At 42.2% G+C, this 17,046-nt stretch overlaps 1 protein-coding gene across 7 annotated transcripts in view; it reads right to left on the bottom strand.

The window, feature by feature from the left end:
• Positions 1 to 236: 236 nt before the first annotated feature.
• The window catches only part of LOC109855925 (thyrotroph embryonic factor), a 71,888-nt gene continuing 55,078 nt past the window's right edge, over positions 237 to 17,046 (bottom strand). For 3 of the 7 annotated variants that reach the window (XM_020430647.1, XM_020430648.1, XM_020430642.1), the window contains 5 exons: positions 3,285 to 3,430; positions 1,992 to 2,229; positions 1,406 to 1,554; positions 1,030 to 1,167; positions 237 to 751 (listed from right to left, as the gene is read on the bottom strand). In XM_020430647.1, coding sequence (XP_020286236.1) covers positions 665 to 751; positions 1,030 to 1,167; positions 1,406 to 1,554; positions 1,992 to 2,229; positions 3,285 to 3,430 — 758 coding nt within the window. In that variant the 3' untranslated portion in view covers positions 237 to 664. The remainder of the gene's footprint in view (positions 752 to 1,029; positions 1,168 to 1,405; positions 1,555 to 1,991; positions 2,230 to 3,284; positions 3,431 to 17,046) is intronic. The other 4 variants (XM_020430644.1, XM_020430646.1, XM_020430643.1 and 1 more) reach the window with 3 other exon arrangements.

Genomic DNA, 17,046 nt, shown 5'->3' with positions numbered 1-17,046 from the left:
TCCTATCAGATACTTGTGTACATATATATATATGTATATATATATATATATATTCTTTTTCATCTTTTAAACTCATATATACATATATATATATATGTATGTATGTATATACATATTCTTGCGCACTGTATATGTACACACAGATATTGCAAATGTACATACACACAACGTGCAGTGCACAGGAATAAATGTACATATACAATATAACGCGCGCGGGCGTCCTATATATATGTGTGTATATATATATATATATATATACGTATGTATGCATGTATGCGTGTATATAATCTAACTATACATATATCTATTTACAAGTGGAGAAGTTTCTCTAGAGCGGGACAAGGAGCGAGGACTCAAGAAGTTTTTATTCGAGAGTGCGAGAGAGAGAGAATAAAGAATAAAACGGTCTTCGTAGAAGACTTTTCCGATGAAGAAGTTGTTTCGGCTCTCTAAAGCGGCGGCAGTCGGGATAGTTGATGTTCGTCAACATCAGATTTCCTCTTCGTATTCTCCGCTCGCTTCGGGGCGAAGATCGCGACTGTGATCTGCCGCGATTACATACGAGGGGGCTGATCGTCCGTCGTGCCCTCTCTGTCGTGTCTCCCTTTCTTTCTCTCTCTCGTTGTCGCTCGAGCTGATGGTGTGCACGCCCGATTACGGGATGTTAGACGTCCGTGTACTTGCTCAGTTTGTCACGCAGCAACATATTCTCGTTTTTTAACCGGTCCAACTCTTGCCGCAGGCCCATGTTCTGCACAAAAAAAAACGAAGAGAGAGAGAAATCAGTAAACAAACAAAATTACACACAGTAAATCAAAAAAGATGAAATTGACAAACAAAAACTTTGCACGCTCATAGAAGTCGGTTTTTTTCTTTCTCGTCGTGGTTCCGATGATTTTGATGAATTGCGAGAAGTAAAGAAAAAACCAAACAAGCTCAATATTGTTTCGGTTTTTAATAATCGATCGCGGAAGTCGCGATGATGATGTAGATCACGGTTTAGAATTCCCAACCGTGGGAAAAACTCACCTCTTTTTCAAGAAAGCCGGCCCTGAGTGCTATCTGGTTCTCCTTCATGCGACGCGCGTCTCGCGAGCGTTTCGCCGCCATGTTGTTCTTCCTACGACGCGCCCAGTATTTGTCATCCTTCAAGTCATCCGGAACGAACTGCGGCCGCAAACGGAAGAGAGAAAAAAAAGAAAGAATATAAGAACGCTCGCGTATTCATTACGTCGCGAGAAACGCGACGTTCGTCAACACGATTGCGTATTCGATTAATTACTTATATGTGAGAAATTCGCTTTTTTTTTTTTCTTTTTCATTGAAATCTCTCTAAGAAAACTCTGATGAAAAAAAACGCGAACGGTGACGATATAATAAGATGGGAGATAAATAGGAGACTTACCTGCTTCCGCGATTTCTTGATCATAGGTTGTGGTTTGAGCTCCTCGTCGGAGAAGGCCCGGGTGCGTGGATCGAAGTCTCGCCCCGATGAGGCCATCGAGAGCGCTACAAGAGACAAGCCATATTGTATTCGTGACGAGTCCTCGGAATCTGTCGCGCGGAAGAGGAAAAATTCGCAACGTCGACGTTAGTCTGGTTTTTTCTGTGATGCACTCGACAAGCACGACGTTATTGCGATACAGATTCTGAGATAGCGTGGCTTCCTTTTCTCACTTTCTTGCGCACGTACTTTTGCGGCTACTCTCGTCGGCGCCGCGCTTTGTCGTTTTCTTACTCACTTGTAACTTTTTCTCTCGGACGTTTCTCTCTTTCGCTGTCGCATCTTACAGTTACGTTTCTTTCATTAGTTCGCTAATACTATAAAAGTGAGTGATTTATTTGCGATACTCTGTGGAATTGTGTGTAAAGCGTGTTTTTTTGATGTTTTTTGTATTCTATTGTTTGTATAAAAAACACTTCTCAGGATCTCGACATCGCGAACGACGGCTAGAACGAGCGTGAGGATCGAGAAGATGGGATTTACTTACTGGAGTCCGCGGGTGAGGGTGGGTTTAGGGTGTCCGGCGAGCAGCACTCGCTCGGCGACGGTGACCTCTCGCGCTTGGTGACCGGTTCCAGGTGGAGTCCCGCTGGTCCCTGATGCCCGGCGGCCTCGGTGTTGTTGATTTTGTGAAGCTGACCACTTTGCATGGCCCCCTGCCCGCCACCGGCCACGCCGTCCACGGGGATGCCGTTTTCGGAAAGAAACTCATCGAGATCGACGTACTGGCAACAAGAGAGAAACGGTCAATTTCGCGAGCGGGATCTTCGTCGTTAAATTCAAGCAGCGATTACGTTAGGGAAAAATTAAACAATACAATCTAATTATGTATCTGGGATCACAGCGGATTTGTTTTTTTATTTTCAAGTCAGGCGTGAACTTTAGCTCTTGGAAAGTTGATAACGTTTTGTTTCACACAATTCGAATAATTAAAAGAAAAAACCGTAAAGATAATAATAATATGAATATAAAAAAACACTTTGTGCTATCGAGATCGAAGAACTGGTGAAAGTTAACGAGAAACATGTGTGAAGAGAAGTCTATTTGTCTATTCGAACAATTCTCTCTATTTGTATTATATATTCAGTTACTATCATGTTATTATCTCTCTTTCTCTCTTTAGTCAAGTTTTTTGCTACAAAGAGCTAGAAAAACAGAGTTTTTTTTTTAACAAACGTTATTCAAACAGTTTGGCTAAAAATAATAACGGGAATCGAGGAAAGAATAGCCGAAACTTCCTTGATTCCGGCGAGGCATAACGGAGAAAGTGGCCGCTATCGTGGCGATTACATAGTCGGCTTAATATTCGGCTTCCTGGTTACTCGACCCGGGAAAGCAAATTATAACGGAATAAGTGTTACAACAGAGCGCAATGCAATGGTCCGCTACATTGATTCGCCATTCTATTACGTGTTTGCGCACGGCAATTTCCGGGATGTGTGATGAACCCCTCGCGAAACACATTTTCCGCGGGACCGATATTCGTAAAAGCCATTCAAATCGTATAAGAATCGTGGCAAATCCTAATGAAAACATAACTTAATCAACCGTGTCGCGCGATAAACACATTGAAAATTTTATAGAAAAAATTGCACACACACACACACACACACACACATTAGAAACACCGTAGACTAATTAATAATTAGTGGAACGATTCCAAAATAAATAAAATGAGTATGATATACAATCAATTAATGTACAAATTAATTTACTTTGTAATTTCGGGATTGAGTTCAGCCAAATTGAGGAGCTTACCGTATCGCGTTTTTATACATACATGGTTTAATACCTTCAGGTCGGCATCGTAGGGCAAAGTTTTGTCCCATAGATTGGGCCCGAGAAACGCGGCCTGCGCTTCCACGTTGCCCCAAAGTTCACCGTCTGCATCTTTTTTTTCTTCTGGTCCGTCTTTACCTTGTTTCCCTGAAAACACAAAATTTGTACTTTAATTAGTCAACAATTAATTATAATACATACACGCGTCTGTGCAGATGATACACACATAATTTTTTTTTTTTTTTTTTTTACAAAATTAGCACAGAATCAACATCTCTTCTTTCAACACGGTGTTCCATTGCGCGTAAAAGCTTGGCAATATTTTGTTATCAAACGAAACGAGTTTATGGCTCTTAAACCGGCTAACTAGTTTTACGAGTGACATCGACAGCAGAAGCAAAACCTATTGTTCCGTTGGGAAAAACCTCTTCGGAATAATTTGTGCGTTTGAGTCGCGAAGAATTTACGACCGTTAAAAAATCTTTTCTGCCAACGACACGTTGTAATACGTGAATACGTGAATACGTTAAACAATCTGTACCTCTTCTGTGTATAAGTTTTTCTCTTCCAAAAGTCTCGGTGTCTAATTGTAACACGTTTATCACAAAAGTCTGGTATTTATTTCCGGAGGATGTACGAGAAAATTTGCGACTTTATATGTTGTTCGGCTTTCTATATAATTTTTTTTCTTTTAATAATTTTTTTTTTTTTTGTCTTTTCTCTCTTTGTCTTTGTACATTCACGCAACGCTATCAGCAAAGCGCGTAATAACTTTGCTTCGGAGACGCGTAAGAGGAAACTTTTAAAGAGAAGAAATTCTTGTTTGCAAACAATAAATTAATTTTGTCACAATTTGTCTACTATTTGTCTACTATATTTGTCTACTTATACACGACATTATACGTAACATTATTTATTGACAGTAAAATTTTTTGTTGCTCACAACATTGCTCACAATTGGAAATTTTTTTTCTGGATGTGAGCGCGGAGAAAAACGTGTAAAAATAGTCGACGGCCTTGAAGACGCTCGTCTAAAAATAGTGCGCCAGCGATCACGTCCCACCTCTTCTCGTCTTTCGTGTTCTATGTTTGCATATTCCATATTGATACTATAAATTCATCGTCGGTTATTAATAATCGGAGACAAATTGCAACATATTTACGGCATTCGCGTAAATATTATCGAATTCGATGTGATCCCGAGACTCGTTGCGTTATTGAGGAGATTCGAGTTTTCTAGTCAGCCGTCAAGTCCGAAGAGTGTTCAGGTCGACTGTCAAGGCTATGAGAACGTGCTTTGTCACGCCACGATGTTGGCTACTAAGACATCGCATGGAAATAGCGAGGACGATTATGATGATGATGATGATGATGATGATTGATAATAAGTAACAATGAATATGATAATAATACGTCCGCGGTGACGGGTAATACGGCGTCGGACAAATTTGCTGCGCGTGTATGTGAAAAAAAATCAATAAAATTCTGACCAACGGCGAAACTGTCAGATCAGATCCAACCGGGGAATTGCAAATTCCTCGTTCGGAAATATTTGCCATCTTTTTTTAGCTGTACATAGCGCGCGAGAGAAAAGTGATCTATTGAACGGTATGCTAATTCCTAGTCACTTTGCCGCTTTTTTTTCTTTCTTTTTTTTTTTTTTTTCTGCCTCGGTTTACAGAATATCACGGTTCTCGCGAGCCGTTTTCGCGCGAATAGCTCGCCGAGGTTTTGCGGTTCTCTCTTCGCGGCATGCCAATGCGCTCTATTCAACTATTGTTGCAGTCGTGCCTGTAAATTCAAGGCTGCACTCACAATACCGCGTCCTGTTTCGACGAATGTGTCGGATATGCGCGTTCTATCGCGCGGAGTTGCGCGATAGAATATCACAGGAGATAGAATTCTTCCAAAAAAAAAAAAAAAAAAAAAAAAACTAAAAACAAAAAAACGGCATTTCAACGAGTTACGTTTGATTCGTCGAGGTGAAAAATCTTTTTTTTTTTTTTTTTTTAACAACGCAGCGCGCGTAACGACGAATGGAATGCGAAAGATATTCGATCGATAATCGACCGGCTGGAAACGATCGGTGAATAAAAAAGCGGGCGGATTAAAGGAACAGGAAGCGGGAACGCGTCTGCTGCTCGTGGCGTCGCCTTAGGTGCCCCCGGTGCGGCCGGGGATTTCTCCTCCGCTTGCGCGATATACACACGCGCTCCGGCTAAACAACTAAACAACGGGCAGCCCGTAATTTGGTTCAAGGCTGCTGCTCGTCGGCCGCCCAGCTCTGCGGAACTAATCTCGTGTGTTGCGAGGCGGCATTACAAGCAGCGGCATGTCGTCGGGGGAGAGAAACGAGCGTTGTGTCTCTCGGTTCCGATGGCGCGTACGGACGCACGATGTAACCGAAGGGGGAACATGCGCGGGGGGATCTTCCTGATTTTATCCATTCATTCACCAAGAGCTGCATTTCCGTACCCTTCCGTCTCTTTCTCTCGCGCGCGCGTGCGCGGCGTCCCCGTTCGCCCCCCTCGTTTGTTTACAATGCAATGTCGGGTCTTTGACGATACAGCTACTACTACTACGCGGCCGCTGCCGCCGCGGCGGAAACCATCCGCAATTTCAACGCAGATTTCGCGGAAATAGGCGTTTGAAATTAGTGGTATGTGTAATTTATGGGGGACTATTATTTTTACGGTTTTTATTATTTTAATTGAACAGCTTGTGCTTGTAACGCGAAAGATGAAAAACACCGCAGTTTACAGTCGAGACAAACCATTTAATAATTTCAATCCTTTTCGTGGACAGACGACTCAAAAATGACGACTAGTCGGACAGACTGGGTCTGTGAGACCCGCGTGACCTTAGAATCGAACATCATCGCGAAAAATCAATATTTTACAAATTGAGAACATCTCTAGTAGTTTCGAAGATACAAGCGTTTAAAACAAACTAATCAGAGACGCCGATGCGCAATTTTCGAGTGTGTCTGGAAGACACGTGTCTGTTCGCGAACAGAGTTAAATATCAATGACAATTATTTTTATGAAACAAGAATACGGGACTTGTAAAAGGTCTTTTTTTTTCTTTCTAATCAATTTTGTGTAACACGCACGTTTATACGCAAAAACGTGCAACACGCGCTGGTTTTCTAGCACTCGAGACAGGTGCATTTTGTTAATTGCGCCAATAGATAAAAAGCTGCGAAGATAACGAAGACAATTATGCCGTGCAGAGGCATGTGCGCATATCGCGAAACATGCGTTCTACTTTGCGGCAACAAATATATATATATTATATACATATGTACTAGACTGAATTTATTGCGACATGGAAAATAGTTGTGATACTCTACGCGCATATACAATGTGAAATGTCAATTTATTGACACACAATAACGCGTTCCGTAAGTAAAATACTAGAAATCGTGCGGTAGAAACGAGACGAAAACGAGTGTGTACGCTCAAACGTTGGCATTGCGAAGAAAACCGCAGCGTTCACACACGAAAATTGGCTAATAAATCGCGGAGACTTTAAATGTTAGAAAAACAATAAATACTTCGCGAACGAGTGTGCGAACCCACTTTGTTTCATTATAGTCCGAGCGTCTCGTCTTGGCAGTTTGAGATTACGCCTATGCGACGAGGCGACAAAACCGCATTATCGCCGCGGTTTTACCGCACATTCGTATCTGTCGTCGCGAGTTTATCTATTTTCGCGATCTCGCGTTCGCGCGAGATCTCGAGTCGCGGACTCGAAATCTCAATTTCATCCCTCGCTTATTTTCTCTCTTCGGCAATTTCTCATTTCAAAAGTTTGTCACGAAACAACAAAATTTGTACAAAATATATATATATATACTCGCGCGGAAGATGCGCGCGAGGATATTTTTCCGAGCATTCGAGAAAGAGTGTGTTTCGGTTGTTATCTTTTCCCCTTTCCTCTCTTAAAAGTCGCCGTTCCTCAATACCGCTGGTCGTTTACGCAATCGAGGGCACGCGAACACGCGAGAGCGCGTCTCCGACACATATAAACTCCCCGCCGTTCTTCCTGAAACTCTCGATAATCACTGTAACTTGTCGAGCGCGTAAGCGTGTATCATCTTCCAAGATGATACACCACCAATTCATTTCGGACGGCGTCGCAAAAAATGGTTTTAGCAAAATTGAGGGTTCGGGAACTGAAGAAAGTATTTTTCGCGGCGCGCTTTTTTGATCCGCCGCTTTTGGCAAGGTTATGAAGTTTTCATGTTGCGAAATCGCGAAATAAAGTTGAAAATGTCGTTCTTATTATTATTGTTCCGCGAGCCACAAGTTTTCCTCGGCCGTTATAATAGACGCGCGCGCGCGCGCGTCGATGAACCTTCGCCGATCAATCGAATCCTATCGGGCACAATAGCTCGGTGGGATAGGCCGCCCCGTCCGAAATAACCGGCGACCAAGGCCGCAGGAAACCTTCTTCAAACAAATGCGATTGTTTAGCCGTTGGTTATACTGACGCCGCGACTCCATCAATGCGATCTATTTCCGCGATTGGGATCGCGCGAGATCCCGCGGCTTGCGGGATGGTCGATTATAACGCGGTACACACCGAAGAGAGCTTGTAAAATAATCTAATCAAAAATTTTCAACTTGCTCTAACCAAATTTTAAATTTTATTCGACACATGTCGGTCTTTTAAATATTTTTTTTTATGCGAACTAAAAATATAATATTTTTATTATGTGAAATTAATATAAAGTTTTAATACAATATTTGTATGTAAAATTATTTTTTTTTGTGCTTATATTAATTATTTTTTTGTGCAAAATATACACGAGAGAAAACTTTCTGAGCGAATCACGGAAATCGATAAGAATCGCGAAGAACTCGAGCAAAATTTATGTGTACTTTGTGTTCGCTCGATCAATTTCGTGAAAGAGAAAAAAACTGTAGAAAGATGATCCTGTCATATATAAATTCAGTTTCAGATCATTCGAAGCTTCTCAATCGGTTCCTCCGCGCTCTTTTCTTCTCGCGGCAATATTCGGAACAGAAAATCACAAAGACAACGAGACGCCCGATAGACGGGAGAAGAGCGGTTGACTTACGATCTGTAAATCTTTGGTGCCGGCGCGGTTGTGTCGGTAATTTGTGCGTGCGGTAAACCACCATCATCTCTCTCCTGACGTACGTCCCGTAACGGGCATTAACTTAGATTCTATTAGACGCGAAGCACAGCGCTCCGCGATTGCGCGGTATACACCTGGTATAATCTCGTATACGAGCGATCGTGTACGGTGAAATTGCACGAATGAAGATTCACAAGTCGTGGCACGTCGTTATTTTACGACTCGCGCGCTTCTTCCGCCTCTGAATCTTCTTCTCCCTCTCTTCTTTTTCTTCGTGTCGTCACTCGCGCGCGATACGAGCGCAACACGCGACGTCTCTGCGCATTGTATCTCCCGAGTATTAATAAATTTTAGACAATTTCTCGCAAATGTATTATAATTCGCAGGCGCAGACTTGCTCGCGTTACACGCACAAGTAAGTCACGCGCTCCTCGGAGTGCGGCCGGAAGCGCGCGCTCCGATCGTTCCTTTTTTCCCAAAACACTTTCTCTTTTCGAGCGCGCTCTAATTAGCCTCTCTAATTATAGACGCGCGCTGACGCCTGCGATGATTACACACGAGTGAAGAGAAAGATATTACGAGAAAGAGATAGAGAAAGAGAGAGAGAGAGATACGTCGCGACGCAATGAATAACCATATATCGTAACGTAATTATTATTTTCATTCCGACACGTTACCGCGCTATATATAGAGGGAGCCTTTGCAAACATACATATATTGTATCATTATTACCGGCGTGTTTTGACGTTTCCCACACCACGCGAATTTCCCATAGCACGCGGCGTTGAGAAAAAGACGAGACTTCCTCGTTCCGCGCGAATCTTTTATCTCGTATAGTATATATATATAAAACGCAAAGAGAGAGAGAGACGATGTTTCTTCGCGAGACCGGCCGAAACGTCGTACAGCGCGCGCTTCCTAGAAAGTTAACCTCCCGCCTTTTGCAGCGGCTTTTATGTGCCCGCGCACAATAGAGCATACGTTTTCGGCCTTATCTCTCTCTCTCTCTCTCTCTCTCCCGAGATCGCTTCGAGAAGCGTCTTGTGAAAATGCAAGCGAGAATTATAGCGCGGAAGCCTCGTGTGTGTTTTCTTAGATTTTCACCGCGCGCGTGTGTGCGCGCACGCGCGCGCGTTGCGGCTATCTCTAGTTCCCGACGCGACCTCATTATTCCCTATCGCCGCTTTTAGGCGCGAACGAAGTCTAGTGAGTCATGGTTTTCTTTCAGAATTCTCTCGCACAAGTTTTACTCGCGCACAGTTTGACCGCGCGAAACAAAATTTATTTCGAATAAATTATTATACACACATCGAAAAGCGAAGTTTTAATTCCTCGATCGCGGAGATTTGCGGAAAATTTCTTTCTCAATCTTTCGCGGGGAAAAATACAATCCCCGGGGGAAGAATGAACGAGTGAAAAATCGAATGATTTAACGCGCGCGACGCGCGCTAAAAGTGTGACGAGCGATTAACCACGCAAAACCATTATGGGTATTAAAGAATCCTTTGAATTTACGTTTCGCGTGCGTTAGACCGAAAGGTCGCGTAGCGTGCACGCCGATATGGCGCAGTGGTCAAACAACTAAACCGATTAGAGTGATCGATAAGCGCGTCAGATCACACGCGTCGGGCTCGCTTCGACCTTTCGCGCGACGAAGAACGCGCGTTTCAACTGTGTAGTCGTGACGCACGCCTCGGGCCAATAAAAAGAAAAAAAAATAAAAAATCGTCGTTGCGTTTCGCGACGTGTGTTTGACAAACGTTCGTTGATCCGTGATACGCCGAATGTGCGTAATAATATTATTGATTAATGATCCAATCGAATTCCCGACACAAAAGTTTGCGATTATTTGAGATACGAGACACGCAAGAGGTGCGTCGCAAGAGAACACGCGCGCCTGTTATATCGACAATGAAAGCGCCGAAAAACCTCTGCTATAAATTATCGAATATATTATCTATAAATAAACTGTGCGCTAATTGCGCCGACTGGAGTAATGCGATCTTCGCCAATTCCCACGGTATCTCTAATTTTAAAATGGTTATAAACGAATTGAAAACGTAAAGCGACAAATTCCCATTTATTTTGGTTTTAATCGCTCGTACACTTGCTATCGACTAATGTCTCGAATTCTACGAGCTCGTAATCTGCCAAAACACGATCGAAATTACACGAGAGACAGAGAGAGATAGAGAAAGAGAGAGAGAGAGAGAGAGAGATCGAAACAAGAATCGTGGATGTGCAAAGAGTATTGCGATTGCATGTAATAATGAACCAGCACGCAGTGAGCCACGAAGTCGTCCTTGGCCGCTCCTTCGAGCAGAGTATGCGCCTAGTGCTCGTAGAAATGGTTTCCTATTGGCTGTCGCATAAATTAAGCTCGCGAGCGCAACGAAAGCGGAAGCGAGAGATCCTTGCAAATCCTCGCGTTTTAAAAATAACAACAAGATCTTTCGTGATAATTATTGCAATTATCCTTTGACTTTTATTTGCAACTCGTGCGTCGATCGACGCGATAATTTTGCTGTTTACACCGCTGTCTCAATTCTTTGCCGATCTATTAATCGGTTTCTTTCGCTGCCAGAGAGCTTCGTTTGTAAATTTAAAAAACGGTCAATGCGGATTTAAATTTAAATTGTATTGAATAAATGAGAATTACACGGGGATAATGTAGCGAATATTTCCAGTTCTTGTTTACAAAATTGTGTAGGGCTACGTGTGCGTAAGCGCACACACGTAGTAAAAACTTTTATATACTCTTCGGCCGCGGCGCGTTGAGCCGGAGTCGGTGGCAACTTCGTTCGGGAAGCCGGGTAGGTAGGTAGATGAGTAAAGTGTTAAAATGCGCATACACATACAGCGTAGTATTAACAAGCAGAGAATTCCGACACAACGAGGAATGTCAGGAAAAGCATTGGCGTTCGCGCGAAATAACGTTGTGAATAAGTGCCACAAGTTTTCCACCGATGTGGATATCGGTTTTTGCTACTTAGCCGAAGCCAAACTGCAAACGTACATACATACATATTCACGGGGTTCGCCGGGTATCGTCCGGGATTACAGAACATGAATTTTCTCAATACGCGCGCCGGATTCTTTACTCGGGCGCGAACACACGCGCATGCGAACGTAACTTAAAGGATTTGCGTAGAATTAAACGGTGTGGGACGACACGATCGTAAAGTCGACTCGTCTCGTGCCGGTTTACTGTATTACCGGTATGTTGCTGTGTGACGACGATTCCGCGGTGATTCATAGCTATGAAAAAAAAAAAAAAAGCGAATTTACCAAATAACCACTTCATGAAATTTTATGAAAGCGAAAAATAAAACACGTTTCGCCAATGTGGATATATTAGACGCGTTTTCGCACCAGTTCCATACATAAAGAATATATACACGTGTACATTTAACAATTTCTAAGATAACTCGAATGTTATTAAGAAAATTGCGGTCTCGTTTTGTAAAACAATAAAAATTAAGTAAGCCGATAGTAGCTTCACAGCCAATTTTTTCACTTCTAGATAAGTGTTTTCGATAACTTTATCTAGAGTTTTTTTCGCAATATTTTAATAATTAGTTAGGGGGGTATCCGGGGTCTTTCATATGTGAGATGCAAATCTAGCATCCCGTATGATTTTAAGAATTGAGAATTCAATTCGAAAAACTCACTTGTAAAAATTTACAAGTGAATTCGTTACATGTGTATACATATATATATATACATGTATAAGTTCTCGCTCAACACTTTGAGAACGGCTCGTAAGGCCTTATATTCATTCATTGGTTTATCTAGAAGATATCTCCCAAAATTGGTTCTCCTTATTGTTTCTCAGAGGAATTTATCCAGAGGATAAAAGCTATCGAGAGGTATGAAGAAATCGGCCGTCGGAGTCACAAACTAACTCGCGAAAAACAAATAATCGTTTTCAGAGGATTTAGAAAATTATTCGTAACGTTTTTACAAATGTTAACTTTTTCAAAAAAAAATTATACAGAGAATATATTGTATTTCAAAACTAAACCGAAACTCCAATCGGAGAATTACGGAGTTTATCGAAGCGCGATCTTCGCGCACATGAAGTTTCTTAACCTGAGACATGCCTCGCGGGAAGAGATGAGCGCGCAACTTAATAAAGAGTGAAACTAGACTCGCTACTATTCACGTAACGCGAAAGAGAGTGAAAGAGGCTTTTGCTTTCGTTAGAGAGGCCTACTCTTCCCGCTTCCTCGGGCGCGACGCAGAACGCGCGAATGATGGTCTTTCGCTTGTTTCCTCTTTACCCGGTGACCCACTCTTGCTCGTAAACGACAGCAGACGACGACGGCCACGTCACATCTGCACGTGTACGCGCGCGTGTCTCCCGGCAGATGCGTGATATAAACATTAACATATGGAATAAACAAAATCGGAAATTTTTTTTTTCCTACCAAAACAAAGCGTATGTAAATAATCACAATCGATTCTATCGATCTTGATTTTTGTCGCTTTTATCTCGATGCTGATTGGACGTTTCTCGGATGTGTTTCTCGATCTATGTCGTGCGAATCAAGAGGCACGGTATACTGTCTCGCGCCGTTCGAGCGCGACTTCGTTGCGCGTGTCTTTAAAAACGTAACTAAAATAAAGTGTCACGTGACAGCGAGGAGAGAAAAAACAACATGTGACTGAAGTCACGTGACAGGGAAAAGTGGAAAAACAACACGTGACTTTACTTTAGTCACGTTTTTAATGACACGTGATTAAAATACAGTCACGTGTTGTTTTTCCACTCTTTTCTCTTGCTATTTTTTGAGTGATTTTTATGCGTTATTTCTGACATCTTTCTAATGTATACTATGGTTTATAAGACGTATATACTAGCTGCCATCGCGGTGACAGGTTGTGTTCACTGACACTACTGTTAAAATAAAAACAATAATAGCGTGCGCGTAGCGCACGCTATTATGTTGTTGTGCGCCAGTATCTTGCGTTGTGCGCTAGTATCTTACAAAAAGGAGAAAAAGAAAAGGAGAGAGAAGAAAGGACTTCAGATGTACCAACGTCGAAGTGATTTTTTTTATCTAAGTGAGATCTTTGTAGAAGTTGTAAAATAAAGGCGATTGTAGACACTTGTTTTTAAATAGGACAGAATACGAGAAAGAATTTGATATTTTATATATATATATATATATATATATATTTAGACTTTACAAAAAATATAATATTTATAATAGTAGCAGTTTTTTAGAATTTTATTTTACATGTGTTAATAAATACAAATATAATATATTTTATACTCATATTAAAAATACAATAAAAATATATTTATTAACACACCCTGTAAAATAAAATTCTAAAAAAAACCGCTTTTATTCGTTTTTTTTTGTTTATGTTTTTGAGCGAAATTTCTGAGAAGATTCACTTTTAAGACAAATATCGAGGAATTTTGAACGACTGCAACAGACAAGCCACTGGCGATTTGTGCTGCTGGAAGAGCAAATACACAAACGGAAGCTTATTCATCAGAGTAAAGATCGCAATCTTGCGAATGCTCGCGACGCAGCTTGACTAGGAAATCGCGTTTTCCCGCCCGACTCTGTCGGATAGAAATAGTGTGAAATACCAATGAATGATATCGCGTACCGATCTGGATTCGTGATACGTCATTCACCGTGAGAACGAACGATTGTAACGAAACTGCATCGGAAGTGATGTATAACGCCCGGATTACGAACGCTTCTTTTGTAAAGCCGTAGTATTGTCTGAACACACAAACTTCGCGCTTTTAACTAACATTTATCGTTGATTTCGCGACGCCTATCTTTTTTTGATAAAGTAAAAAACAAACATATAGAAGAGGAGAACAAAACTATTATGTTTCCACACGTAATTAATTACCGCGTGTATACAATTAAGTTTACGTAAAAAAAAAAATAAGTAAACAATATAAAATAAAAGGCACGTGTACAAAAAATCGAATACCGTCCCGATTAAAATCCCGCGATGTGGTCCACCTTACTTTTACTATCACTTGAAAATAATCACTTGTATAAATTTGTTCTACCGCAGATTTTTCTTAGAATATAAATTTTGTATCGCGATACTCTTGCGTGTTTTTTTTTTTTTTTGTAATGAGAAAAATATAAAGCGTTCACACATGTGTTCGAACGGGTAATTTTTGCATTCGGCATATATCCTTGTAAGATAAGAAGGAAACTTTCCTAAGGAGAAGTGATCAAAACTTCCGGTGGTAACGTGCGCGACCTGAGTATCCGCGTAAGACGGTGATGACGTAAGTGTCGATTACTCTTACAAATGAATTAGCGGGTACGTGTGCTCGCTCCGGAGTGTCGGTTAGTGTATATTATATACACACGTACATGAAAATCGGCCGCACGCGGGAGGAAACGCCTTAGAATCGGTCGAGATCGCGGAAGTACGTTCGCGTTCGACTGTTTGCGTTTTCTCCCCCTCTCTCGGTGTGGTCTAGGCGCTTTCACCCTTTCCTTCACGCTCAAGGCGTACACTTCCTGTCTGCATTCTCGCTACCATCTCGCGGGCGAGAACCCGCAGCTTCCCAATCCCCTTCGGACGACGATAGCCGTCCTAAGGCAGCTCGCGGATGATGGAGTAAAGCGCCGCGCATCGGATTAACATCGAAACGATGCGCCACAACGGACACACATCTTAGTCAAAAAAAAAAAAAAAAAAAAAAAAAAAAAAAAAAAAAAAAAAAAAAAAAAAAAAACAACAACGACGACGGACAAAATAAAGATACGAAACACAAAGCTTTACGAATATAATTGCGATTCTCTGCAACAGAAAATATTTCAAAGTGTGTTTTCAACGCGCGTCGAGCAATCCCGTATGTTTGTTCAACAATTTTTGAAAATGACATCCTTTCTACGAAACGATTAGGTAAATGTTTCTTTGATGCTTTATTTGCGGTACACACGGTCAAAGCGGCTTTTTCCTTGTTTTCTACACAACCACAACCTGCCTTTTTGTTTGCGTCCCGTTGCGAGAGAACATGTTTTAAATAGCAGTTTGATTAGAAAGTATACGTGGGCGTATTTACGATGATTGCCGGTTCGATAATTTCCCCATAGAAAGTTTTCCCCCCGCGCGCGGCGTTGAAAACGCGCGCGCGCGTTAGCATTTAAAAAGGATCTGAACGATTTATAACTACACGCCGCTCGTAGATACACATTACGAGAGTAATAAACGTTCGACGAAATATCTTCCGCATGAAGTACACGCCGTCGATGTGTTTATATATCTTAGCGCCGAATACACACACACGCGCGCGCGCGCGCGCATATAAACACACACACGCTATATTTCCTCGGATGCCTCTCTTTGAAACAAGCAAATACGCCGCGCCGCGTGTGCGTGTCGCACACGTTAATTGCCTTCGAGATGATAAATAATTAGCATGAGAAATTGAAAGGCAAGTTTTTTTCTCTCTCTCTCTCTCTCGGCGATGTGAGACGAGCCTTATAACTCGCCCGTCCCAGCGGCGCGCGACCGTAGAAAACCGATACTAGGCGGAGAACAGATGAATCCGTATCCGGCTGTTGTGTTGTATATACCCTTCACGATATCGCACAGTCAGTAACTGGTTTCGAAAGGCGCACATGTCCTTCGGGGACGCGGAATTGCGACTCGTCCTTGGCCATGGAACATGGCCGTCGTAAGTCTGCGTAATACTCGCGATGATCCTTTTAGGTAATTCCTAACCGTTACGTTCCACGCGTAATCGACGTAATACGTTCGATCGTCACCGTGTGCGCGCGCGCGTCTCTCTCTCAGCTGACACGCGTATGTAATTTACTTACGCCTACCGCGTAGTTAACATTTTTTCTTCGCATCGCGAAGGTTTCCAATTTGAATCGCTCGTCGGATGACTCGAGCGATTATATGGTCAGTCAGTTGAATTCGCGAAGATCAATTCGAATCAATTAAATCTCGCGACGCGACCGCGTGTTTTATTGTATTTGTTGCTTGGAATTCGTGGAATTTCGCTTTCTAGGAAGAGCCGTCGATGCCCTTCGATCTTTTCGCGGAGATCGGAGTACGTTACATCGAAGAAACGTGTGCCGTCAATGGAGTTAGCAATTGGCGCTGGCCACTAATCGCTTAGCGCGCGGGAACATGCCTCTCCTCTCGTCGCTTGAACGAAAGTGAAAGGCAATGTTTTTACGTCAGTATGTAGTTTTTTTACGCAGCTTTCGCATAAGCGTTGTTGTTTTTTGTTTTTTTTTTTCAACATCGCGAATCCGTTTCTTACATCACCCTTTGACCTCACGTGTATCTGCGACACTCTGCGCTCTGTGTTACAAGTTTTTTCCCCCTTCCCCGCGTTCCTATGCAATTACTTCGCAAACGTACGCGTACATCGAATCGCTTTCGTGCGCATGAATAATACTTGTCGTCATACGGGCTGATATAAAAACTTCTATCTTCGAGTAATAATGAAAATAAAGACATTAAGCATAATTGGTGGCATAATAGCGCGTCTGTGCCTTGTAAGTTTCTATGAATATGTGGGTTTGCATTGCAAATATGTAGATTTTCATTGCGCGTTTTCTCTCGCGAGGAATTAATTTGCGCGCGCTCGATTAACACTTCTCGGCAACAATCCCTCTCCTTGACGCGAGTGCATTATTTCGTT

The sequence above is a fragment of the Pseudomyrmex gracilis genome, unplaced genomic scaffold (assembly GCF_002006095.1).
Source record: "Pseudomyrmex gracilis isolate BER0280 unplaced genomic scaffold, ASM200609v1 scaffold_102, whole genome shotgun sequence".
Classification (NCBI taxonomy): Eukaryota; Metazoa; Arthropoda; class Insecta; order Hymenoptera; family Formicidae; genus Pseudomyrmex; species Pseudomyrmex gracilis.
The sequence above is the reverse complement of the archived record's forward strand: the minus strand, read 5'-3'. Positions and strand labels throughout refer to the sequence as shown.